Genomic DNA, 27,533 nt, shown 5'->3' on the forward strand with positions numbered 1-27,533 from the left:
ATCACCTCTGTAAATCTTTGACATGGAATACGTTAAATGTTCCTGCAGCGTGCTGGAACTCACTGCGCCTGTTACCAGCCTGCAGGTGATGTTTCAGTCATAATAAATAACAATGCAGATATACTTCAATACTGATGGTTGTGTTTGCTTTTTTTGTAACTCCTCACAGGAGCTTTAAATTAAAACTTTGTACAAGATTTTATAGTTTTCTACTGATCAACATAATATTCTTCTGCAGAAAGAGAGTTTAAATGCTACCATAAATCTAACTCTTAGACTCTCAAAGTCTTGAAGAAGGACTTCTCAATCAGGTGAGATCGTCTTTTCTTCCTGTTTACAAGTTCAAGAAAAATGTAGAGTATCACCAGAGTTATCCTTTCAGGTCAGATCAGAATACAGTAAGGAGCCCGACACCTGTGCATGAAGACATCACTCCGACATCAGACTAACTGTCTTACGAATAAAGATTCTCACTTGCACATGTAAAGCCACTTTTTTGGATTTTGGAAATTTAAGTCTTCAAACAGTTTGGTGCCGGGCTTTTTATTCCATTAGGAGTTTTACCGAGCATGCTGTTCCCCTCTGTCGGGGTGGTCTGTGGCTCCTGAGTCGACGGGGAGGAGGGATCTTCGCCTGGGGAGCCGCCTTCTTGTGTCTCACTGGCGTCTCCATTAATATTAAGATCAGGTCCCAGAACTATCCCGTGTTTCTGGACAGGATGAAGAGTCAAGAGTTAGCTCCACAGATTACACATTCTGAGATCAAATATAAATGTTGGATATTTGGTATGAATGAAAAAGATGTTTACTTAAAAGAGTTTCTAGAAGATAAAAATTGAATAAAAACAGTATTTGAAAAATGAATGCTCAAAACAACACCTCCCGTAATTTAACACTTGCAGTTACTAAAAGCGATTCAATGACAACAATGTTTATACTTTTTAAATGTTTCAAGCCTGCTTTCTAAAACATCCCCCACAGGGAGGAGTAATCATCGACACACTGCCTGAATACCTTCAGGACGTCTTTCAGCTTCACCACCTCCTCTCTGAGCTCATCTCGCTCGATGCGGATTGCATCTGTGTATTCTTTCTGTCGCTCTAAGGCCTGAGCAGAGCCCCCAAGGTGCAGAGTGCAAAGGTGGTGCACAAGAGGTGAAAAGAAAGGAAAGTGAAAGCTTGCATTAAGTTTCATGCTAAAGAGATTTGAAGTCCATGGAAGATTGTGTATTTGGATTTTTGTATACCCCAATTTTTTTATCCTTCCACTCCACGGTCTCCTGCAGGTCTGATATTTCTCTAACAAAACCCTCCTGTTTTAAACGCAGCTGGCGGATCTCCTAGATAGCAGGAAAAGGAAATAAAGTTTGACAGATGAAGAGTGAAAGCAATAAGAAAAGAAGCAGTGTAAGCATAATTATAGAGTGTGGAAGCTGGAAGGTGTGAAATGCCCCCTAACATGCAGCCGTCTCAGAGAAGACTGTACATATGTTATCTTTTTAACCCCTGTTGCCTTGTTTTAAACTCTTAGACACATATGTCACACTTGGGAGTAATACTCACGTTCAGCAACTCTTCACTTTGTTTAAGCGTCTCTTTCATTTCATTGAACTGGAACTGAAGCACAGAGTGGGCGTGTTTCTCTCGCTCGTATTCCTGTGAGGAAGAAGGGATAGCTTGACATCAGAAAACAAAACCATTTACTTTTTGAACATCTTACTGAAAAAGATGAAAGTCCAGCCAAAAACATTTCAGGAAAGCCTCCACCTTTTCTGTCAGGTGTGACGTCTTCACCCAAATCTGTTTGAACAGTCTTAAACTCATTTAGCTAACAGGTATGACAGTCCCAATTCTGCAGAACTGTGGCACATGTCATGCATTTGGCATTCAGTGGTCGAGTCAAAACAAAGCTTTACTGACTTTTTGTTCAAACAAATATAATGTGGCTCAATTCTTCAGTATTCTCACTTTTAAACAATGAGACTCAGTACCTTGACTTTCTCCTCGTAGTCCCTGCGTGACTCTGACAGCAGTTCCTCCAGCTCCATGAGTGAGTCCTTGAGCGTGTCCACCTGGTACATCAAGTTGTTTTTCTCATTGTCCAGTTGGGCATTAGATACCATAGCCTTACGGTACTTCTCCTCCACTTCTGCTAGTGTGTCCTGATGTCATCAAAGTGAGAGGATAAAGGCTTATTAAAAAAGGTGCTGGATCAGGTTTCATATTTCTTCAACTAAGCAGCATCTGCTGTTAGTTTTACTTTCTCAAATATCATGGACAAAAAACAGCATTTTTGGAAAGAAGGATGGATGCAGCTTGCAAAGAACACAGACAATGCAAGAGAAAACTTGTAAGTCAAACTGAAATATTTCTCACAGATTTAAATTGGAGTAAGAGGAGAATTGATCTGGACAAACAAAAATAAATAAATGAGGAGAGGAAACATTCAGGAGCAGCTCAGGTAGTTAGATTGAAGGCTTAATTAGAAATTAAAACCTGCTCAACATCCGAGCTTCACTGAAGAACTACATTTATGTCGATGTCAGTGTGTGTCACTGTGTGTGGAGTCTGGAGCAGCAGTATTCTGCCCTGCAGAGTCTTATGACAGTAAATGTGCAAATAATAAGACAGGGACGACTTGTTATGAAGGATAGTTACAGAGTCAAAGAGGTTACAGGTGTTAAAGTGAGATTCCTCTGATTGAAAATATACTCATAATTGAATTTTTATGTCCAAAAACCAATGGTTCTGATTTGCACCCAGATGTAGTCACTTGTCCTGCCTTGATGTTGCCCTAAGTGTCGTTGGGTTGATGTTTTTAAACTTTCATCCAGTAAAGCAAAGCAAAACTAGAAACTGACATAATGTTACAAGATAAAGGAGAGTTCAAGAACTTTATCAAAGTTAGCAGCAATATTTGCATATTCAGGATAATATTTCTTGCTGCCGGTTTATTGATCCAAAAGAGGAGAAGGTCTGAAAACTTTCAATTATACCTATCATTAGTGTAATTTAACATTAATATGGTTAGCCATGTTTTAGGTTAGACACACAACACGTTAGTCCATTGTGAGTCCAGAGTTAAGAGAGGATTTCAAGCGTATACCTTTGCTTCTTTAAGGTTCTGCGTGAACTTGGTTTCCACATCCTGAATCTGATCCTTCAGCTCATGAATCTCCTGATGAAGCGTGCAGCAGCAGCAGCAGTGAGCAGAGAGAAGCAGTGTGACCGCATCAGAAGAGGTGATACAGGATGTTTGGTGAGCGAGCAATGAAAACAGTGACAGAAGTGTTTGCAGGAATGACAACAGAGGAAAGCGCAGAAATTCATGGAGGAACATATTCAGACGAAAGAAAGTTTCCCTGAGTCTGTCTGTTAGAGAAGGATACGAGCTGATACGACTAAACCTGACAGAAAACAGAACACAGACTGCTCTGATTCACATTTCTGTGAACAAACTGAGCTCAAAATGAGAAATGAAGTAACTTATCTATGGCCCAATGTTTATGGATCAAAATGATCAAAAATGTCAATCAATGAGGTAACAATGGATTTATAGATAAGGCTGAAATCGCAATCTACTGCATGTAACCATGTTTAAATTAGAAGCACATTTCCCATGGTATGCAAAGATGTGTTTCTGTAAGTTAATGGATAATTATTTAAGTTGATATGATTGTCTATATGATCCAATAACCTTGTATGACCTCTCAGGGTAGAAACACAACGATAAATCCTAAAAGCTAAAATGTTCTCTGTCCTGAAGAAGTGCCACCTTGTCGACGTTACCTTGATTTCTCGTATAGAGGTCTCAGCATCGACGGTTATGGCCGTCTCCCCACTTCCTCTCCGCGAGGAAGTCCCGCCTAACGAGGTGAGGGTTGTTGATGTTAAGGCAGACGCTGCTCGAGATCCCTGAAAAAGAAAGTTACATTTAAAAACACATCTGTTGAGCTTCTCCATGAATTAAAGGGTAATTCTGGTGTTTTTAGACCTCGGTCTTATTTTCAAACTCTTGAAATCTAAATGATCGGTAGGTTTTGAAAATGAGTTTGAATTGCTCCAGTAGATTTCTTCATCTGGCAGTCATTAAACAGACTGTAACAGCTGCACTGAATCCTGTTCATGCCTTTACATCCACTTTGATAGGAACTCATTATGTTAACTCTCTGACATTACAGAAAGAACATCTCCAGATAAAGACCTTCTTGTGAAAGATACGGATGCTTATTGTTACATGAAACATTATTAGAAGGTTCTCTTAAAGCTATGTGATATCACTGACCAAGTAGTTTTACCGTGCAATGCATAGGAGTTGCTGTTTTACCTCTACATCTGTCTGCGTTTAAGTAATCTCTGAGAGTAGAGAGAAACATTTTGCTTCTGTCTAAAGATTCGGTCCACGTTTAAATTAAGTGAACTCCTCTTAAAGTCATTTGGTCATCTTGAGTAACAAAATATACATCAGTCGGGATGTTCCACTCACCTTCTCCAGATAATCTCTGTCCTCCGTCTGTTGAAACAAAAAAGAGACAGTCAGAATAAACAGAGGATGACAGAGGGGTCGCAGTGACGAGACGCCGATGTGATGGGAGAAGAAAGCACATCTCAAACTCTTCACAGCTCAGCGATGGTTAGAAGATTTATCCTGATTTACCACTAAAGAAAACAACATCTCTTTCAAGCTTATTTTTAAAAGCAACACCATGCAAATACTTGGTACAATGTATCAAACTCCTTCAGAGATTAAAATCATGAAAACTTAACATGAATCTGACCCAGCTGCAGAAACAGAGAACGTGATAGAGACACACTTCAAATCCAAGGCGATCTCAGGTTTTACTTCCTGCCACACACACAACAAACTGGTAGTATCCACAGTCAACACACAAATTAACCTCAAGCACAGAATGGTTTTATTAAGTCCTCCTTGCAGGGTGAAGTCCACAAATAAACAACAAGGCAGCAAAAAAAAATGAAGAAAGCATCCAAGCAGAAACTCAGCTCACATCACGGCCTCGTCCTCCTGCGCGTGCAAAGCGACTCACGTCAGAAAAGTCAGGAATAGTAACATCATCCAGGTCCCTGTGGAGGGCACTGCTACTGGCCGCACTTCTCAAAAAACTGGCAACAGAGCCGCAGTTGTCCTACACCGGCCACCAGGGGGCGCAACAGAACAACAAACATCCAGAGAGATGGAAAATGAAAGTCTGACATACTTCAGGGCAGAATGAATGCATGTTCCAGACACAGTTTCATCATGATGTTCTCTATAGGAACACTTTAGTGTACAGAGACACCTACAGTCAGTTCGTCTTCCTCAGTCACATTATAAGGAAGTCACTTTTAAAATACCAGTTAAAAATATTGTCATGTTTCTCTGTGTTTTTGATGTTTCTTCAAGCTTCCCTCAAGTTACTGATAATTCAGGGGACATCTAATTTTAAAAAAGCTACTTTATTATGATTTTTTTTAATGTTGTCCTTAACTTAAACTCCTGACTTGCATGTCATTGTGACACTTCAGGCATTGCTTTAATTTTCTAAACCTGACTGACTTGTGATGAGTTCAGTGTGTCTCTGAGCTCCCATACATTAAAAACAAACCTCTCAAACGTCTGTGCAGCAAAGGTTCACCAGGAAATACCTGCTTGCAGACAGAACAAATACGTTTTCACATAAAAAAGGTTTGCAAACTGTGCCAACTCTGAGTCACTGTGCCAACTCTGAGTCACTGTGACTGAGATTATGCCGTGTCTAATTACAAAACTTCAAACCTCTAATGTCAAGCAATAAATCAAAAACTGAATACAGGTCTGTTAGTGCCAGAGGGCGTTGAGTTGTAATAACACATCATTTAAAGGTGTATGGAGTCCTGAGATGACTCAAAACATGAATCTGGGATCAAACTAGAATAAGAAAACAAACAAAAAAAATTTAGTAATATAATAAAAAATACAATAAAGCCAGTAAAAGAGTGACTGAAGATCCAAAAATATACAGTATCGTATATCCCTTTTTCACACGCATTATTACACATTAGAAAAAAATGGAAAATCAAATGTTAAAATATACTGTAATGCTTTTCTAAATATATAAAATAAGTATTTCCATCATTCCTCCATAGTATGTTTAACTTATTTTCCATACTTCACTTTAAATTACAGCTTCTTAAAATGTGAAGTATTTGTTCTTTTATTTTGTCCATTTTAATTTGAGTTCAATGAACTAATTTCTGCTTTGCTTACTCTGATTTAAACATCCAAATATCCTTTAATATTTTCCTTCTTTTTCATGTTAATAACTTTAAATGGTGATGCTATGACTCAGTTTAATGGGCTTGAGAATTAGGACTCTAAGCCTCAGAGCTGTTTGCAAGTTTGTCCAGGGATTGAAAGCTCACCACTGGGCTTGTGCGGGCCGAGCTGACCCTGGAGGAGACTCTGGAGCCGGAGCTGCGATAGCTAGAGTACTCTAAAGGCTGAGGAGAGAACACACTGTTATACGTCTGTGTGTATGAGGATGCAAACAGGCATGCACACATACTCTAACTATGCAGGTAAAGAATGCATGCAGCTGGGGGCAGGGCTGGAGCATATCCCATCTGTCATTGGTTGAGAGGCGGGGTTCACCCTGGACAGGTCGCCTGTCTTTCACAGGGCTAACATGGACATGGACAACCACACATAACTACAGGCAAATTTAGAGTGACCAATCAACCTATGCGCAAGTCTTTGGACTGTGGGAGTACCTGGAGGAAACCAATGAATGCACAGGGAGGACATGCAAACTCCACACAGAAGGGCTCCAGGTGGGATTCACATAAGGAACCCTATTGCTGTGAGAAGCTAAGCGCTGCACCAGCATGCAGTGCTCATCAAACAACTTGTTGTTAAACTCACTCATCAAAGACTGAAAGAAAATTAGAACTGAACTAAATCCACGTACTGCATATAAAAGGTGGATGTAGCCTCTTTCTGAGAAGGGAAGCCACTGTTTAAGTCCCTTAAACCTGCATTTCTTTAAATGGCCAGTAGGGGGCGACTCAAAAAAAAGTCTGTTAGTTAAGTTGGACCATTTTCCTGACAAGTTCATATTTCCAATCCTTTGTTCAAAGCCTTCTTTGGTGTGGCATGCTGTTCATTCTGTAGCTAATGGTCCTATTAAGAGATAAAAAGGTGAAAAAGCTGTTTGTCCTTTCTTCAAGAACATCTCTGAAGTCTGTTTGTGATTGGGCAAAATAAGCATCCTAAATAAAACAAGAGTCAACATGTAAACTGTAATTGGCTCACCAAATTGGAACCAACATTTGGGAATTGTTTTTTTTTTTCCTCCAACCTTTTGTCCAAATATGGTCATATAGATAAAGTCCCAAAATTGAGACCCCAAAAACTAACGAAGGACGCCACAGCGACTAAGTCCACTTCTTAAACACAGTCTATGACCCAATTACATTTAAATCCAAAACAGCCCTTATGAACCAGAAAAACACTCTATAGTCTCACTATTCTGAGAAGTTTCCTTGTTAGTAGCAAACAAAAGCAAACTTCACACAGAGCCCATTGTTTCATTCAACAAGCAGATCGTCATCAACACTGAATTAATATGAAATCTACTTATGATTAGCGGGCAGCATTAACAACCCAGGGACAAAAACTCTTTCACACGTGTCCACTCTCATGTGTGGCAAACAACCAAGCCACAATTTAATTCCAAGAAAATCTTACATGGGAGGTAGAGCCAGTGACTCGCCGTGACCCGCTGCAGAGGCTGTCCTCGTATAAGGAGCTCTACACACACGCGCGCACACACACACGTACACACACGTACACACACGTACACACACGTACACACACGTACACACACGTACAAACAGAGAGTAAGCAGATTAATCGTAACAGAGGAGAGGATGACATTTATCATTTTATAACATGCTTATCAATTCAATGGCTGCAACAGCACACAGATTAGTGTCTGATAGGTGGCTCAATTCAGAACCATGATGAGCGGTGGCCGACCTCAATGTTAAGTGAATTTTAAAGTGATGAAGCATTAAACGTGAAGCCCTTGATTTAATCATCAAATCCTTTTGCTCCTCAGATCAACAGGCTCAGTTTGAGGTGTCCTCACAAACACTTTAGTGAGTGATTATCACAAGTGTTATTTAACTCTGTGGGGAAAGTATCGAAGGAGAAGCTGAATGAAACCAACCCTACGATACAGCTGCTGGCTGAGCTGACTGAGTGACCTGCAGAACTGCAACACAGCACCGAGTCAGGGGGAAGAATGAGGTTCACATGGCAGCAGGTTGGGAAACGTTAAAACACGAGAGACTCCTTCTCTTTCATCATGTCCCTCTCCAAACAAAGGTTAAAGGTCAACAGAGAAAAGAGGTTCTACCCTTCATACAGACCTGGTAACCATTGAAAGCTGAACCTGGGTTTCTGGAGGAGGACAGACCATTGAAGCTGTACAACTCAGAGGAAGCATAAGAGGCCTGGAAGAAGGGGAGCGGAAGCAGGGAGGGAGAGTAATGAAGCGAGAGAAGGAGCGCAGTATATGAAGCAAAAAACACAAACATGCACACGCTAGTTTATTTACAGACTAAAAACCAACAGGAGGCAATAATTGAAACTGCTCCTTTAATTTGCTTCCTATGGCAGCTGTGATATGGACCGTAACTGCAGCAATATTATCCTTGTTTGCAACAGGCGTCTTTGCAAGCCGGGATAGCATGGCCTGCCAAAGTGTTTGCTTTTAGGTAGACTTTTCTCCAAACTACAAATTTGTTTTATAAGGAAAGAAGGAGCCTTTACATTGCTGTCATCAAAGTCATTAAACTTCACTGACAGGACAAAAGATGTGTCCGTCTACAACAGCCTTTAGTGGTTAGTTTCTTATTGGGAGTTAAACCAGTATTGTGCCGGATCTGAACCAACCGCTTGAAAGCTAAAGTCATTGAATAACTCAAACTAATTAGCTGATAGAGGAAGCTGTGTCTGTATTCTTTGAGGTAGAAGTCTGATGAAGAGGAAGCGATGTTGTAGCAGCTGTTATGGTAAAAAGTTAAAAGTTTCTTACCTTAAGAAAAAGTGTTTCTCTCTACGGCTCCTTCACTAATGTAGTTAAAATCTTAGAATAACAGATACCAGCCTCTCAGTGCAAAAAACAAGCTTTTAGAGGATGCACTTTGATCAGGCAGGTTTGGCTGCAGGGATTACGTTGCGCCATTACAACCTAGTTCACTTAATCTACTGGAGCAGGGCCACAGGTGTAGGCACCTTTTGTTCATCAAGAACGCAGTACAAGAAACAAAGAGCTACACTAATAAAATAAAGGTGTTCCCTGAGCTTGATTGCTAAAACATGCGTTATTTGATAAGTCTCTTAAGGTAAGCACAGATTTTCATCCCTGGGAATAATGAGAACAGCCTGTTGTTCTCATGTACACTACCAGTTACAAGTTTGGACACACCTTCTCATTCAAAGGTTTGTATTTATTTTAATTATTTGAAACACTAGATTAAAACCAAAGACATCAAAACTACATAAGAACATATATGGAATTATTGAATGAACAAAAAAGTGTTAAACAAAGCAGAATATGTTTCATATTTTAGATTCTGTAAAGTAGCCCCCTTTTTCCTTCATGACAGCTTTGCACACTCTTGGTATTCTCTCAGTCTGCTTCATGAAGTGGTCTCCTGGAATGGTTTCTAATTAACATGGGCCTTGTCAAGAGTTCATTTGTAGAATGACTTGCCTTCTTAATGTGTTTGAGACCATCAGTTGTGTTGTTCAGAGGTAGGGTTAGTACACAATGGATAGCCTTATTTGACTACTGTTGTAATCCATATTATGGCAAAACCAGATTATTTCATAGTTTTGATGTCTTCAGTATTAATCTACAATGTTGAAAATAATTAATATAAATAAAAACCATTGAATGAGAAGGTGTGTCCAAACTTTTGACTAGTAGTGTAGAACAGCATTATTGTTCTTCGTGCTGCCAAAACTCTGAAGTAGCAAAAAATATTTTCATGCAGTAAAATATAGCTCAACGTTACAAAGACTTTACAAAAGCAACACTATTGTTAAGATTCAATCCATAAAGACAAACATGTGCACCTACTCGTGTTAGTCTGCATCAACTGCTTCAGTAAAATGTTCAGCATGCTGCATGCCTCAATAAAGGTTATATTTCAATTCATAAGACTGAGAATGTGGTCAGCCACTCATGGTATAAACACAACTTCACTCTGTAAGAAAAGTGCACACCACAAGCCGTTAGTGTTGAGAGAGAACACAGTCTGCAGAGCAGAGACACCCACCGGCTGCAGGTCTACTTTGGAGGCACGAGACAGCCGGCTGTCATCGCTCAGTCTGGAGCTCTGAGAGTCAAACACCAACAACACAAGAACGTCACATCATCCTTCTTACATCGGTCTGGCAGCACACAGTGTTCTTTTATCATCACTGAGGCTCCACAGCACAGGCTCTTACAGGATCATATTTATTCATAAACTATGAAAATCTACCATGTTGTTAATAAGTATAAGATAAATGTCTTGTTCTCAAGACATGAAACTAGAAAGGTTTCATTTCTTAAATTTTCATCTCATCTTTTTATGGTTTATATTTTTGACATATTGAATCTATCGTTGTTTTATTGTCTAATCATGAGGTTGCCCTTTGCATTGGACTGAGTTACACAGACTTCCAATGATTCATTAAAAAAACCTTATTTTAAAAGAACAAAAGGTGTCAGTTATCTACTTCTTAATATTCAATCATTAACCCCGGCCCTTCTCTTGTTGTTTCATGTCACTTTCTAGACGCTCACCTTGATTTTTTTCAAGCAGGCAAATAAAATGAACATTTACAAATCATAGGTTTGCACAACTTAGAGGAATCCCCTTCAGATTGGATTTACAGATTGTCAAATTGATGAGAATATTTTTGTCCCTGCATACACGTGACATCCTCTGTCAACCTGGCATCACTCATTAAACCACGAGTACAAACTATGACATTTTATCTGCTTCAAGAGTCGTTTTTTTCAAGGTAAATTGTGCTTGGGTGAGTTCATCAAACAAAAAGTAAAGTCACACATTATACTGGAGAAGAGGGGAACACACACCGTGAGGTCTAATCTGGAGGAGCGAGACACTCTGCTCTCATCGCTGAGTCTTGAGCTCTGACAGCGTGAGAAAGAGGAGGATCATGAGTGACAGGATGAAGATTGTCTTTCATGCAAATGTGAGTACAATCACTTCAACACAGCTACTGACCCTGCTGGACACAACACTGTAATCATCATCATAGCCGTTCCTCTGTGAACAAAGAGCAGGGGTGAGAAACACTGATGTTATTTCTGTGTGGGCTACGTCTGCATGCACTGCTTGATCTTTACATACATCTTTGTCTTTGTGTTTATGCTTCTTCTTTTTCTTTGACTTCTTAAGAGAGTTTGAGGAGGAGGCCTTTAGAGCAGAGGACACAGAGGGACAGAGTGAGGGGTGAAACAGTCTGGATCTATCTCTCACCCTAAAATTAGAAACCTTGATCTAGTTTGTGCAGCACACGTGCAGAACAGAGAGGAAACGGTCACAACCATCAAGTAAAAGAGGAGAGACTGCAGAGAGTGGGGTCATGTATTTTCTCCAAATGGCCAGCAGGGGGCGATGTCACTTGTTCCAAAAAATAAGTCTGATTGTTCGCAAATCTCACTTCTCACCTGATCTATTACCCCAGTAAACATTTTCTCTACAGCTTTAAGATCTCACTCTCTAGTTTTAAATCTTCTTCAGTGGAGCATGGTGACTTCTAGGGAAGTTATAACCCCACTGAAGGAGAAATAGATGATGAAGCAGAACACATTTTAGGGCATGGTGACTTGACAGTTTGCCACCCTGGCCTCCAGTCACCCATGAAAGAGGCACAGCAGCACATATCAACACTACAGAGCACGTTTTGAAATGTGAGGCGCCACAGAAAAAAGAAGAGGAGACATAAAAAAATCCAAATCAAGGCTTAACGTGGTCTTTCACAATCCAATGCTTGACGTCACGATGGCAATCATATCCATTTCACATTTACAGTCTATGAAAACAACATCATATTACTGTTTCTATTTATAGAAAACCAAGCAAGCACACAACTCGTCCATGCACAATGAACTCTTTGCACTGTGCAGACAGTGTGAAGGATACAGAAGCACACCATGCACTAACATGCAGTTACATGACTGATTAAAGCAAATAAACCGAGTGAGCCAAACATCCAGGGTCTCGTTTGTTCCTGAGTATGATTAATACGCACAATCTTTCCGTATTACATTACACAGAAGAAATAGCATTGAACAGAAACTAAAATAGTGCACACTCTGTTTTGATTGGAGCACAAAATTGGCTCTATGTCACATTTTTCTTTTGTGAAAATCTAACCTAACAGACTCCAAGTCAGTTCAGTCAGAGCAGCAAAATGAGGAAATGACCGACACAGTCTCATGAAACTCGTCAGGTTTGTCCAGACTAGGGATATCAACAATTAATCGGGTATAGATTAATGGATTGTTAAGAACTTACTCAAACACATTTTTTGTTTCAATTTTCTATCACGTGGACCAAACATCATGTGGTCTGATATTTTGTTCAGCTATCAGGGAGGTGTTTTAAGTGTAAAGCATGTTTTGATGTGAATCAGCTGACTGAAGGTGTTGCTCACAGGGGAGGTGCTCAGCTGGGGGCTGGGCTGATTATGACCCGGTTGCGCTCTCGGCTGACACCTGACCGCGTTCACATGCTTATATTTCTCAATAAGAAGGAGTAGACAGAAAACTGGACTCTGAGTCTAAAATATGTTTCTATTCAGTTCCCTTGTTGAACTCTGAGCCTTCACTTTTATGACTGTATGTCCACGGAGATTATGAGTCTGCTCCACACGTTGATATACAGCGTGTTTAACGTTTTGAACACCTCAATAGGATCTGTAGCTTTTCAATACTGTCAGTTACATACATTGTGTCGTGAAGGAATATTCGATTGAGGGGAAAAATGCATGTGGCATTGTTTTTGACGTGGAAAAGGTCTACGTTATATTTAATGATTAATCGATAATTGATTGTTAACATTTCCAAAGTTCGATCACGGAAAATACTTGAATTTTACATCCCTAATCCAGACTCATCTGTGGTTTCCTAAAGATTCAATAATCCAATCACATGTGTAATAGATCAAAACAAACATACAGAGATGTTACAGATTCCTAATTCACCACAAGGATCAAACAGATTTACATTATGCTTTGAAGACTTCAAACTGGCTGTTAGTCACATGAAGTTAAGAAATGAGGTTAAAAACAGATCCTATGTCATCCAATCACATCAACCCTTACCCCTCCACCATAAGCACCGACTGCATCAAGGTCAGACTGTGCAAAAGACACAATAACATCAAGAGGTGCCACCCGCACTGACAGACACAGCGCCTCCAACATCACCAACAGTTCAGAAGCACAAAGTCTGTCTTTGAGTTCAGAGTGAAAAGAAAGTTGATACCAAGGAAAAAAAGAGGTCTGAGGAGAGGGTTTAAAGCATGTGCTGTTTGAGTGATACTGACCCTGACACTGCCCCGGCTTCCCACTGACATCCGCTCATCTTCATCAGAGAGCTGTGTGAGAGAGGGAGACATTGAAGAGGACGGTTAGACTTCAGAGAAGAGGCAAATGTGGGATTCACGTCAACAGGTAGGAGGTCTCCTGCTGCAGCTACACAAACATTCACTGCAAGAAAACTCAAATATCAAAGTGTGTTTGTCTTAATTAGAGTCGAAAATGTCTCATAACACTTGATATGACACACATTCAACTGACAAGTCTGAATACAACATCTTATTTTGAAATAGTAGTGACTAAACACAGCTGTCAGTGCAGAAAGGAATAAGAAGATGGAAACAGAGGGAGGACTACAAACCGTTTGTATCCGTGAAGAACGTGAGTACCTCTCACTGTCCTCCTGGTTGAGTGAGGGAAGAGGAGAGGAGATGGAGGAGAGAGGAGATGAAGGGTACAAATGAGGAGGAAAAGATGTCAAGGATCAGTGTGACAGATGTATGAAGAGGGTGACTATTGTCTGAGGTAAATATGACGTCAGTGCCTGGTCTATTGGACGAGTGAAGAGACTACATGTGTTCATTTCAGACACAAGTTGTTGTTTTAATTTAAGATCTATATTTTTAATATTCATTTTAGAAAAGTGAAAATAAAAAAGCTGCACCCTTAGAGTCAGTTATTCACACTTCCTGTTTGAGTCAATGTTAGCGCCCTCTGCTGTACTGGAGGTTGAAGGTTCTTCCATCTTTGCTGATTTTGTCCTGTACTTGTGTTAGCAGCGTTTTCTGATGATGAACGCTGACCTGCATCACTCACTTTGAATATTTGCTGTGGTAACATTTTTTTAAAAAAGCTGTTCATTTGCCAGTCTTGTCCCTGGTGGTCACTTTGGTTTTTGTACACGACCAGTCAAAAGTTTGGAAACACTTTCTCATTCAAGGGTTTGTATTTATTTTCATTATCTGAAACACTGTAGATTAATACCAAAGACATCAAAACTATGAAAGAACATATATGGAATTATTTAATTTAAAAAAAAGTGTTAAACAAACCAGAGTATGTTTTATATTTTGATGTCTTCAGTATTAATCTACAATGTCGAAAATAATTAAAGTAAATAAAAAAACATTGAATGAGAAGGTGTGTCCAAACTTTTGACTGGTAGTGTATCTCATGAAGAAGCATCTTTGTAAATCTTGTATCTTTGTAAAGCATACAGACACTTTGCATAAAACCAGAAAACACACAAAGTAGAGGAGGTCTCTAATAAGAATCTCTCTAAGAGTAAGCTGAGCTGCATTTTTCAATATTCATTATTCATAGTTTTTTTCGCAGGGGGCTGAAGTGTCCTCCAAGGTTTCTAACACCCCAAAACATTTCTTTAGTTAAAATCATTGGAGCTCTGAGGACTGTCAGCCAAGCTACTCCTAGCTCACAAGTTGATGAAAGTCCTCTAATTATCTTGTGACTTTAGAGTCTAATGTGACCACAAAAACTGGAAAGCATCAGATTGTAATGTTTCATTTTCAAGCCAAAAGCGGGCCCTAATGGAAAAGTGATGAACCTGGAGCTCACCGTCCAAACATGAAGCTGTACGATGGTTGGAGTATTTTTGTGAGGCACTTAACTGAATATATTTGATTCAACTGATGGGTACAGCCTTTAGTATCATGATAGCTATCATTATTTATATAATATATCCCATAGCAATGAACACATGTTGACAAATCTGAACACCATATGAAGTGAACTCCTTCTTTAGGTTAATTTGAGATTATTCGTACAACACTTGTTTACAGAGAAAGTTTGTGTTCTTCAAACCGTCACCAGTGATCCATCCAAACACCACTGAGACACCACGCTGCACAAACACTGTCACACCAAATTGCAACACACACTGTGAGAAACCACTTAGGATCAAATAAACAAAAACACACTGTGGTTAGTCAAATTACCAGGCACACACACACACACACACACACACACACACACACACACACACACACACACACACACACACACACACACACACACACACACACACACACACACACACACACACACACACACACACACACACACACACACACACACACACACACACACACACCAGGCATCTTCACTGCTGTGTTTAAAACGGTATGCGGGTTAAGACTCTCCAAACTGGGGAAACTCAAGTGGTAAATACAGGCAGTAAATCTCATGCAGGCTCACACCAACGGGCCAGATGGTCATGCTGAGTCAAAGCCAAACGGGCACCCTGCTCCTCTGAATAAGTGGATTATCATTAATGGCCAAGCTTTGATTCCTTATAATCCCTTATTTTCCAAAATAGCTTAACAGGAATTATATAAAATTTAAAAGCAGTCTCTGCAAAGTCTCAACAAACAGTTTCCAGAGGCACAGACACACACATGCGTATTCAGTTTAGTTTGGAAACACAGAAGATGTACCATCCATTGCTCAATATCTCCCCATTTGCCGTCTGATCGGTCGTCTAATTTGGTGTTCAAGCCGTAATATTTCTGAGAGGAGACGGGGAGAGAACATTCAGAGAACAGACAGCAGAGACAGATATCCAGGACTCTCCTGTGCTCTCTTTGAAGCACAGGTATCCCTGACTGCTTACATAATAATGCCTGAAATAAACGTAGTACAAGGTGGAAATGAGGAAGAGGAGCCTACCTTCTGCACCTGAAAGATCTACACACCAACACCGATGAGAGGTAAAGAGGAAGAGCAGGGACATGAGGAAGGGAAGAAGAATACAAAATAAAAACTTTGAAAAAATAAACAGGACAGAGATGAGGATGAAACATGCAAAAAGGAAACACGTTTCTGCTGATGAGAGCTACTCAGGAATGTAAAGTACCCCGCTGCACACAGGACCAGAACCTACTGACCCAAGAAATCCCAGCATTCAGAGAGCGATCAGGTGTATTCCCATGATTCCTTTAGGTTGACAGAGCGCTGTGGTGTACCAGAGCTACAGTGTCACATTCAGGTCCATATTCCCGTGACTGCAGATCCTAGTCTTGTGACAAACAACTGGCCCCTAACACTTCCTGGTACAAGGAACCAAAATCAGCCGTGGAGTCCAAATAGAGCACAGCTTACACCAGGAAACATGTCAACCGTGCACAGTCCAGTCACTGCTTATCTTCTACTGTTATATTCCTCATTATGAAGACTTCTGATCCAAAAACAGATGTTAAACTGAGGTTATGTTTCATTAAAGTGGTAATAAACCCCCTAAATATCAGTATTCTTCATATATTAATCATCAAAGTGTAATCCAGGTGATTTAAAACACAGGCTCTATTGTTTTTCATATTTCAGGGTCTCAATGATTAATGGGAATAAAAAGTTTTGGGATTGCTCAAACAGATTGCCTCAGCTTACCAGATCAAAGTACATCCCAGTCTGTGCTTGTTTTGCCACAGAGGGCTTAGACTGTTTACTCTAATTTTCTAAACATAAAGAAAGGATCTTCATGGGAAAGAAGGGTTTTGTGGCGCTAATGTTCATTTTTTAAGATGGAAAATCAGCTGCCAGACTCTCTTGGCAAATTGATTTACAGAACACAGGAGATGCTGATCTACATGTGCCTCAAAGGGTGAGCCATATGAAGGGATACTCAAACCAAGTCACCTCAGACTTAAGCTGCTTGTTGTGATAAATCAAGCCAGGTAAGTCTGTTCATCACTTTTCATCTCAAAGTCACAGATTCATGCAGTTAGCAGCCTGAGGGCTCACGGCTGTTTCACTGACAAGTCGTCAGTTTCATGTGGTCTGATTTGGACCTTAAATGCCAGACTTTGCACTTTCTAAGAGTCTGCATACCTGCCGACTTTCTAGAAGGCTATCCCGTAGTTTATAGCAAAGTTTACGTTGCAATCATTCCTCTTTTTTATGCCATTTTGTGCAATCATTATTAAACACAGTGTAGCACCACACCTCTGATGTTGCGACTGTGAGTGTTTGATGCTCATGATTCAAGATGGTGAAGGGATTGTGTCGGTAAGTCAGCAGAAAGCTGTCGCTTGTTGGCATTGCTGTCAAATATACAAAAAGAAGAAGGAAGTCGACACACCAAAACAAATTAGAGTGTTTCATATTTTCTCTGATGTCTGCCTTTGTTCCTTTTACTGACAGAATTACTCCAAACTGCTTCCCTCTTTCTTTAGTTATACAGTCAACGTGTATCGGCCTTCCTAATGTCATTTCAATAGATGTAACAACACAACCAAGTAGTTTATGCAGACTGGAAGGCAATCTTACACAGATAAAAAAAGAAAGATGCTATAATGGTTGTCAAATACACTCTGACCAGCCTCCAGGTGTCGTCTATGTGTCTGAAACACTGGAGCTCCATGCTCAATTGCAGAGCTTCACCTGTTGTTGCCATGTCTGTACACCTCTACTTAATGATGTAAAATAAGAGGATTCAAAGGCAGTTAGCGCCGTCTCTAAAAAAAAAGTATCGTGAAGTATCACCAAAGCCGTCTACAAAAGGTCATGAGTCGCCTCTACTTCCTGAGGAGGCTGAGGTCCTTCAACATCTGCATGACGATGCTGAGGATGTTCTATGAGTCTGTGGTGGTCAGTGCTATCCTGTTTGCTGTGGTGTGCTGGGGCAGCAGGCTGAGGGTAGCAGATGCCAACAGACTATATAGACTGATCTGTGAGGCCAGTGATGTTGTCAGGGTGGAGCTTGACTCTCTGACAGTGGTGACAGAGAGGAGGACTCTGTCAAAGCTCCACCCCATCATAGACAACATCTACCACCCTCTCTACAACGTGCTGCTGAATCACAGGATCACATTCAGTGGAAGACTCATTCCCCCTAAATGCACCACAGAACGCCACAGGAAGTCATTCCAGCCTGTGGCCATCAGACTGTACAACTCCTCCCTCTGATGACTGAACAGAACAATATCCTGTACTCCTGTGCAATAACCATGCAATACACTGTGCAATATCCCTGCCACTTCAACATCCTGTATATAATACCTTAATTCCCAGTGCTTTTGTACCTAGCAAACTCTAACTATTCTGTGCTTCTGTATATACTTGTTATTAATCCAATTTATATTATTTCATTCATATTTATATCTTATTTTATTCCTTCCTTCTATTAATATTTGGACTTTTTTCATACTGTGTGTAAGAGTATTCTGTAACAACTGAATTCCCTCCGGGATAAATCAAGTATTTCTGATTCTGATTCTGATGATTCATTTTTATATCTCACAGATTTGATTTGTCCTGTGTTTGTACCATGATATCACAACTGGTTGATCTTGAATTGAAGCAGCTTTGACAAACTCAGATAGTTAAAGGTGTCTCAAAGATCAGGACCTGGCTAATGGGGGCATTTATTTTGGAGGCCAGTGAAAGACAGATTTTGTACTCATCATCTTTTTAAACATGTGTTTTAAGGATGCATAGCAACTGGGATTCATTTGGTTCACCTTTCAGTTTTTTTGAAAGCTTAAGAATCATCATTCCTGTTTTCATTGAAAGTCTTTATAAATGTGAGCCTGCCAAAAGATAAAGCTCAGTACCTAACATGAATGTTATGTTGACCAACATACACAGTCACATCTCAGGGTGAGAAACAGACCTTTATGCCACTGCAGAACAACTCTCCATTGTAGCTTTCTGTTCCTTTCTCAAATGTTATCTCTGTACCTCTCTGCTGGTCTGGTCCTGTATGAGCATGTGCAGAATTCTCTCAATCAAATCCCCTGCTGCTTCCGATTAACTTGCTGACTTACTACTCTTTGCTAAAGCCTGCCAGAGGACATGTAAACACAGACTCTCCCAGTCTGCGTGTAGGAAATCGCTTTGTCATAATCTGACCAGATGACACTCAAAATAACTGTATAGAAATAAAATCATCTTGCGGATGATCTGGTTTGCTTTAGTAGGTCACACAGAGGCGGCAGAATGAAACGGAGTATACTTAAACTGAAACACTCCTCATGTAGGTTTATCGTAATGAAATCTTTGACTGACTCTTCTGTTTTCAGACACATTTATAAACGTGTCATTTAAAAGAACACTGTACTGAAAACATCACTACTGCTCTTTCTAACCCACAGAGGCAGTGCTTTAATCCAGATTTACGACTAATGTCTGCCTTGTATGGTTGCCCAATATATGGATTGGCTGCTTTTTTATTCAGGCTTTCAGAGATGGGTTCAGGGATGACCTCTGTGACCTCCGCTGCATCACTCCAGGAACAATATGTACTCCTGGATAATCTACCCTGTGTGGACTTTTGCGTCCTCAGGCCACTGCTCATGATTTATGGTTCCGGTCCAGATGAGAGGTTATGTCTCCGCTCAGAGAATTTGCAGCACTGTCTCTTTTTGTTTGTTCATGAAAAATCTAATCCCCTCTCGCAAGCAGGTGAAACTGAGCTGCTGTAGAGGTCAGATCAAGAGAAAACCTCTGGTGCAGAAAAATGCCACCAGTGAGGAAGTGAGTGTCCACTAGAGGCTAGGAAACCACATCAAGCCCCTTCCAAGGAAAAATAGCCAACGTTACAGCAGAATTCAACTTACTACAGACTGTTAAAAGAACAGTTTTGGTCTCAGTAGCTAATTTCTCCACTTGTGACAATGTAAAGGTGGTGAATTTATTTACATATCACTCATTCTGATTATATTGAGGCCAAGAGTTATGTATACATTTGCATAATTGGGAGTGTGTGGTTGAATGATAGGTTTTCCGGCACCTGGGTTGATCAAAAGTTAGAATAAGTCATAATTTCATGACATTGTTGGGCTTGATTATGCCTCTTCATAAACCAATGCTTGACATCACTGAGAATATGTCTGTTTTATGCAGAACCATTCTTCTATTAGAGTAGATTTAAGTGGCAGTGATTGGGGTTTAAGCATGCTGCCTGCATCTGAATGTTCGTTTGTTATTGACACTTCATACTGACGCTCTGTTGGTGAATACATCTACTTCCAGAAACATCTGATGTGGCTAACGTTGACTAATGTAAAAATATATATTAAACAACTTAAAGTCAGAGACATCTGTAGATGAAACTGAAAGATTTTGACAGTATTTAAACAACTTACAGAAAAATATTGGAAACTTGCTGTTTAAAGCAGGCAATAACATGCTACTGAATGTAGAGATTACAACAATATGCTAACCTTAAATTAAAGCACCATCTTAATGCAATGACCATCATTAAACTGGCCCGAGGAGTAAGCAGCTTTATCTACACGGCAGCCAGTTCCATTGAGTTTCAGTCACAGTGTTTTGCTGCCTTGTCCCCTAAAGCTGCTGAGAAGAACTCTGGGTTTAAGTTGAGTTTGGAGCCCTCTGTAGACAAAGCTGTACCTCTAATCTCTGTCCTGTGCATGTGAAAGCAGTGTTGTTGTTGTTGTTGTTGTTGTTGTTGTGGTTGTGGTTTCTGGCATTCAGACTGTGTATTTCACAAAGAGGCCTAAGTATTAATTCCAGCTTCTTTCATTATCAGATAAAACTTCTCACTGGACCTTTAAGAAGATAAAGGAGAAGGAGACAATAACACAAGGGCTTCTTGGAGACTATAATATCTAATGATGAAGGGTGGGTGACACGCTACTGTGCCATAAATACTAGAACATACATTCATCAATTTCAATCAGCTACAACAAGAATAGATTAAGGAAAATAAAGTAACTACGATGAAGCCTCAAATAATGTATCTCTGGTCCAAAACAGATCAAAAACAGGCCGGTGGAATCTCATCTGCTTACTTGTCTCTCATTACATGTCTGGACAACCAATTAGAGAGAGCCAGACATCGTCATAAGCTCCTCCATTGAGTTATACAATCAGCTTACATGTTTGCACCCCTTCTATTGTATTCCACTCACCAAGCTCCCCTTTTTGATCGGAGGGGTTCCTGGGCGCCCAGAGAGGGCGGCCCTCAGCCCCCTCCCTGCCAGCCGACGCCCGGCCGTCCTGCTGCCCTTGCCCTCAGGGTACCAGGAAAGACTGCATCCTCCAGCAGTCAGCCGGTAAGACCGCGGCTAGTCATGTAGGCAGGATCACGGCGGGACGAAGCACTGAGATTTGAGCTCAGAAAAACAGAAGCAACCACAGGCTTTTCTGATATACAGCCAATAATCCACCATTAAGTCCAGTTTGGAGCGTAGGAGGAAACTTCCAAAAAGTTCCAAAGGTCGTTGTAAGTCCGGCAACCCATAGTTAATGTTAACAACACGGCAACAACTACAACAACAACAACTGCTACCCTGTAGGCTGGGGCAAGAAGCAACCTGCTAAGCTACTTTAGATTTCGGCTAAAGGGTTTAAGGGACACACGCGTGCACACCAACACACATAAACACAGTCAACCTCTGAACAGCCTTAGCTTAACAATGACCGCTAATCCAGAGTGTAAGACCTGTGTGTGTATGCAAATGTGTAAGTGAACATGTAGGTTGTTGATTGGCCCGTTTATTGTGATTACTGAATGACCGAGTGCTGCGAGCATACAGACGATCCCACTTCAATGAGTATGTTTATAATAACAAGCAACAATTCTATCTCTTCAATAAATCAAATTGTGGAGTCCCGACAAAAGTAGACGTCAAACCTTAAAAATGTATAGTTTTTGGGCGGTCAGTTGTCTCAGAACTTACAGAATTTAGAGGTTAAATAGCTCTCTCATAAAAGTGGAAAACACTGCCATCTGTTTGTTGTGTGCTCTAACTTGACATATGTGTGTCAGCTGTTAAGCGTCTACCTTAATCCATATGAATGGAAGGGCAGAAGCACATATAGGGGAAAGTGGTACACGACATTTAAAGTGGCATTGTTGAAAAGAGTCTACTTTCTGCCCAGCCCTGCTCGTTTCCATCAGTGAGTTTCATCTGATAAATGTTTCTCATTTTATTTCCAGGATTATAAATACAGTTCAAAACACAAACCATGCTATGTGTATCTTTCTTGAGAACCCTCGTCAGAAATGTTCCCCTAACTAACAACAACTAGAAACATCTTTAGGTTTCAGGAAGAGCTGACTTGTCAAAGAAGATTTATGTCCCAGGCCACCTGGGCTTCTTGTAATTAGAGCTTCAGGGGTCTTAACGTCTAAATCCTCTCTGGTTACAGAAAACAGACAACCTTAATAAGTTTGGTTTCCACAGGTGAGAGGCGGAAGTCTGTTTGTGTGTCTGGGATTACACCCTACTAAGAATAGTGAGCTGGGAAAAGCAGGACTCCCCATGGGTCTGATCAATGTTGCTCAACAGGAGGAAAGATAAACTCGAGGAACACACCACTGACCTGCAGCCCAAACATACAAACACACACAGCTGGTTCAGCTCTACACCTGTTTCAACACGTCAGGCTGTGCTGCCTGCACCAATGCAAAGACTGGATGTGGTTCATGAAGAGGTTTTGGGTCTTTAAGCACTAACTTTTGCACAAAACACAGAGAGGGACTCAGTCTTTGCTATAATTGGATTTGACAAGAAGGACCTTTCTAATTCTTACATCCTGGAGGGACTCACAGGTATTACAGGCATTATAGTTTTTCTTTTCATGATTGAATATTGTCATCCGAAGTAACAGGGTTATGCAAAGAGTGCAAAATGTGCAAAATCACAATTGTTTAAGTGTGTACATAAGAGACAACTAACTATAAATAAATGTTGGTTTTGAAGGACTTGTTGCACAGCAGGTGTGACCCCGTGCCTTACTTCAGTGAGTCATCTGCACAGCCTACTGGCTTCTTAGATGCATGACTTCATATGTTTCAGTCTAAAGTCTTTGGCGTTTTTTTCTCTCTGGCCTGAGATTAAACGTAAAAAGGTCAAGCCCTCCTTGCTAGAGTAATCAGTGCTCCTCTTTAAAGACTGGTGTCATTGCTTCAGGGAGAAAATACTTAAAATTAGGTCTGGTATCTGCCAACAAAACATGCACACTGCACTTTTACCTGTACCAAATGTACCCTGTGATGACAAGTATGGCTGTTTTGACCTGGTTGATGCTGACACACTGAGGAGGGTGGTAACAGAACTGAAACCCTCAACATGTTCCCTTGATCCCATCCCTACCTCCCTTTTTAAAACTGTTTTTAATTCTGTATCGGAAGACATACTCACCATAGTAAATTATTCTCTACAGCTGGGTGTCTTCCCAAATGATTTTAAAACTGCTTTAGTGAAACCTCTTTTAAAGAAAGGGAACTTAGACATTTTATCACCAAGTAATTTTAGACCAATTTCAAATCTCCCATTTTTAAGTAAGATTTTAGAGAAACTTGTTTTTATCCAGTTAAATACCTTTTTAAACTCAAATACCAAATTTGAAATGTTTCAGTCAGGTTTTAGAACACATCACAGCACAGAGACCGCCTTACTAAAAGTAGTAGATGACATCAGGAAAAACCTTGACAACAGCAAACCTACAGTCCTGGTGCTACTTGACCTCAGTGCTGCTTTTGATACTCTTGACCACCAAATTCTTTTAAACAGATTAAGTGAGTATGTTGGCCTGTCCGGTAGTGTTTTTAAATGGTTCGCATCCTACCTCTCTAACAGAAATTTTTATGTAACAATCAACAATCAAAATTCTGAACATCATGAGGTTACCTGTGGGGTACCGCAAGGATCAATTTTAGGACCGTTACTTTTTAACTTGTACATGCTTCCCCTGGGCAGTGTCATCAGGAGACATGGCATAGATTTCCACAGCTACGCTGATGACACTCAGCTCTATGTGGCCGTGTCTCCTGATGACACTGGGCCGATTGACTCACTTTTTAACTGCATTTTAGATATTAAAACCTGGATGTCACATAACTTTTTACAGCTCAACCAGGAAAAAACGGACGTACTTGTCATCGTCTCAAAGGCTCAGAGAGAGAAACTGGCCTCCACACTAAATGTTCATGGACTTAATCCAAGCCAAGAAGCCAGAAACCTAGGTGTTTTATTTGATTCTGATTTTAATTTTAAACCACATGTTCGTTTTATCACCAAAACAGCCTTTTATCATTTAAAGAACATTTCTAGGGTGAGGCCGTTTCTCTCTCTGAGCAACACAGAGAGACTAATGCACGCTTTTATAACCAGCAGGCTGGACTACTGCAATGCTCTCCTTTCTGGTCTTCCAAAGAACACAATTAACAAACTGCAGTTAATACAAAATGCAGCAGCTAGAGTTTTAACGAGGACCAGAGGGAGAGCACACATTACGCCTATTTTAAAATCTTTACATTGGCTGCCTGTTGCTTTTCGTATTGATTTTAAAATTATTTTACTAGTTTTTAAGGCACTGCATGGCCTTGCACCAGACTACATCTCAGAGATGCTTTTAGTATATAAACCAGGTAGGTCTCTCAGATCCTCCGGCTCCTCTCTTTTAGCTGTTCCTAAGAGCAGAACTAAAACATTTGGTGACGCTGCTTTCAGCCACTACGCTCCCAAACTATGGAACAGCCTGCCGGAGGATCTGAGAGGAGCTGATGGAGATATTGAGACTTTTAAACGTAAACTAAAAACATATTTATTCAGTCTGGCTTTTATGTAGGGTTTAACAATTTTATTACCTACCTTTTATTAGAATATTGATTTAAATGTTGCTTTATTATTTTAGTAATTTTAACTGTTATCTTATTCTATTTTATGTATTTATTCATTCATTTATTTAATTTTATTTATCTACTCAGTTTTATTGATATTTTTCAGCCTTAGTTTTATTTTTCAACTCTTATCCTTACCTTTTAAATCTATTTATTTTAACTATTTTTATTTCTTAATTTTGATGCTTTAACTTATTTTAATTACACATATTTTATTTTGGTGTGCATTGGTCTCTATTTTATTTTATTTTTATGTTGTTCTTATTTTTAATTTGTATTTTTATTAGTTTTATTATTATCATTATTATTATCTTCCACTAAAATGTCTTGCATGTTTCATTTCTGCTTCTTTCTTGTTTTCAATCGCTGTAAAGCACTTTGGGTTGCATTTTATTTGTATGAAAGGTGCTATATAAATAAAGCTTGATTGATTGATTGATTGATTGCTTTGGCTGCTTGCATGCTAAACCTCACAGTAAGTCACTGCACTGTAAAAAATGACAATGTTAATATGACTGGGTATTTATCTATCATGATACGAAGACCGTGATACGTATCGCAATACACGCTAGTTGTGGATGAGGATTCTGAAACTTGAAACACTTCAAATTCAGGCCCTAAGAGGTCTAAATGTAAATCAGAATATTATGTTAATTTGAAAAGTCAACAAAACACACAGTTTCTGTTATGAACTAATGAGTTAGAATTCTCTGACTCAAACTAATCAAGCAGCTATGTGTAGCCTCTGTTATGAATCTCTATAAGTAAGGGATAAAAGTGCTTTTGTGCTCTACTGATGAGAAACTGAGATAAACTTTAAGTTGAAAGCTTCATTCATGGAGGGCACAGAGGTCTACCTGCTGATCAGTGGTGTCTGGTTGTCATGTTGTAGAGTTTCGTCATGTTGCTGCAGAATTTGACTTTGTTTTTGCAAAGCTTGCATATTGTATGATTCACATCCAACTCCCATCTTCCTGATGTTTACATAAATCTGAAGAGCTTCCACATCTTTGAAAGTATCTGGCTAACTGTTTATATGATACATAACCAGGTGTATACATGTGCATCCTTGCTTACTGGATGTCCGGGGTCATTTGGTTGAACCTTGGGCAGCTGTGCCTGTTTGTTTGTTTTGTTTTTGTTGAATATATTTCTGCATGCAAGAAGAGACTGCAAGAAAGTCCCCACATGTGCTGCAGCTTCAGCACCGCGTAAACCCTCTGACCTCTGACCTCAGATGATTAAGGAGTCCTGGCCTTTAAGTGTGAAGGAATGTTGACAGGAACTGCATTTGGTACAAACTACCATCAAGACTGTAGAATCCTCTTCTTCGTTTTTAGGGTCAACCAGTATGACAAACTTGAATGTAATACAGATGATGTGACATGCTGGATGAATATGAAGCACTCCTTTATTGGCGAGCTCTTTGAAGAAGAGGAGTGCATGTCTTATAACTGTATAACTCATACTGTACCTCCTTCTGCTGTCTCTCCAGCTCCTTCATCCGGATCTCTCTGGCTTCTGCCCGGGCCGCCCGCTTTGCTGCCAGCCTGGCTTCGGCCTGAGAAAATGGTAAATAGAAAAAGAGAAAGAGGAAACAGAAAAAAGAGAAGTGTGACAGCAGTCAATTTAGCCAAGTACACACCTAAATAATCCAGAAAAGAGGAACAGTTGTGTGACTACAGCTTCAGTGCCTGAAAGTTGTTTCAACTGTGTCTGCAGTAAGTTGTTTTAAATAACTTGAAAGCAAAACAATAACTCAGGGAACTTTGAGTTTTAACCAGTAGGAATATAAAGCATGGGAAGGTACGCTCAGTAATATCCTCATAATAGGTACAAAAAACAACAAAGAAGGCACTGCATTTCTAAAACAAATGGAACAAACTTTTTTTTTCTCTATTACTATCCTCTGTTTTTTTCTCTCGTGTGAAGTTGGGTCTTTATCTTCTCTACCACCCTTCTCATGCTAAACATCACTCACCCACATACTTCATTTTCTTTACATTAAATTTGATATTTGACAAGAAACATTAAATACTCAATCGTTTTTGTTGTTGTTATTGTCTCTTTTTGGGTGCAATCTAAATGTTTGGTGTTTTACAGGTTTTTCTTTTTTTTCAAGAATGTCACGTTTTTATATTATTTCACCAACAAAGCATAAAAAAAGGAAACAAACAAACCAAAACTTCTACATCTTCAGAAGTGTTTTATTTTAGCTTCTTTTCAACCCTTATGAGATGGTCTGGTTTCTAAAATCATAACCTTTTGGCTAAAGTTTCATGGATTTTGGAGTATAAAGAGTCAGAAATACAGAAATA

The 27,533-nt window shown here is 39.9% G+C and overlaps 1 protein-coding gene across 5 annotated transcripts in view; it reads right to left on the reverse strand.

The window, feature by feature from the left end:
• lrrfip1a (leucine rich repeat (in FLII) interacting protein 1a) overlaps window positions 1–27,533 on the reverse strand; it is a 65,520-nt gene that overhangs the window by 9,226 nt on the left and 28,761 nt on the right. Inside the window, exons 2-19 of one of the 5 annotated variants that reach the window (XM_034693603.1) lie at window positions 26,690–26,776; window positions 16,293–16,310; window positions 16,061–16,132; window positions 13,969–14,010; window positions 13,616–13,666; window positions 13,392–13,427; window positions 11,414–11,479; window positions 11,288–11,329; window positions 11,137–11,193; window positions 10,328–10,387; window positions 8,209–8,253; window positions 7,725–7,787; window positions 4,485–4,511; window positions 3,788–3,913; window positions 3,105–3,176; window positions 1,990–2,160; window positions 1,562–1,654; window positions 565–709 (exon numbers count right to left, since the gene is read on the reverse strand). In XM_034693603.1, the coding sequence (XP_034549494.1) occupies window positions 565–709; window positions 1,562–1,654; window positions 1,990–2,160; window positions 3,105–3,176; window positions 3,788–3,913; window positions 4,485–4,511; window positions 7,725–7,787; window positions 8,209–8,253; window positions 10,328–10,387; window positions 11,137–11,193; window positions 11,288–11,329; window positions 11,414–11,479; window positions 13,392–13,427; window positions 13,616–13,666; window positions 13,969–14,010; window positions 16,061–16,132; window positions 16,293–16,310; window positions 26,690–26,776 (1,273 nt within the window). The remainder of the gene's footprint in view (window positions 1–564; window positions 710–1,561; window positions 1,655–1,989; window positions 2,161–3,104; window positions 3,177–3,787; window positions 3,914–4,484; window positions 4,512–7,724; window positions 7,788–8,208; window positions 8,254–10,327; window positions 10,388–11,136; window positions 11,194–11,287; window positions 11,330–11,413; window positions 11,480–13,391; window positions 13,428–13,615; window positions 13,667–13,968; window positions 14,011–16,060; window positions 16,133–16,292; window positions 16,311–26,689; window positions 26,777–27,533) is intronic. The other 4 variants (XM_034693599.1, XM_034693600.1, XM_034693601.1 and 1 more) reach the window with 4 other exon arrangements.

The sequence above is a fragment of the Notolabrus celidotus genome, chromosome 10 (assembly GCF_009762535.1).
Source record: "Notolabrus celidotus isolate fNotCel1 chromosome 10, fNotCel1.pri, whole genome shotgun sequence".
In the NCBI taxonomy this organism is placed as follows: domain Eukaryota; kingdom Metazoa; phylum Chordata; class Actinopteri; order Labriformes; family Labridae; genus Notolabrus; species Notolabrus celidotus.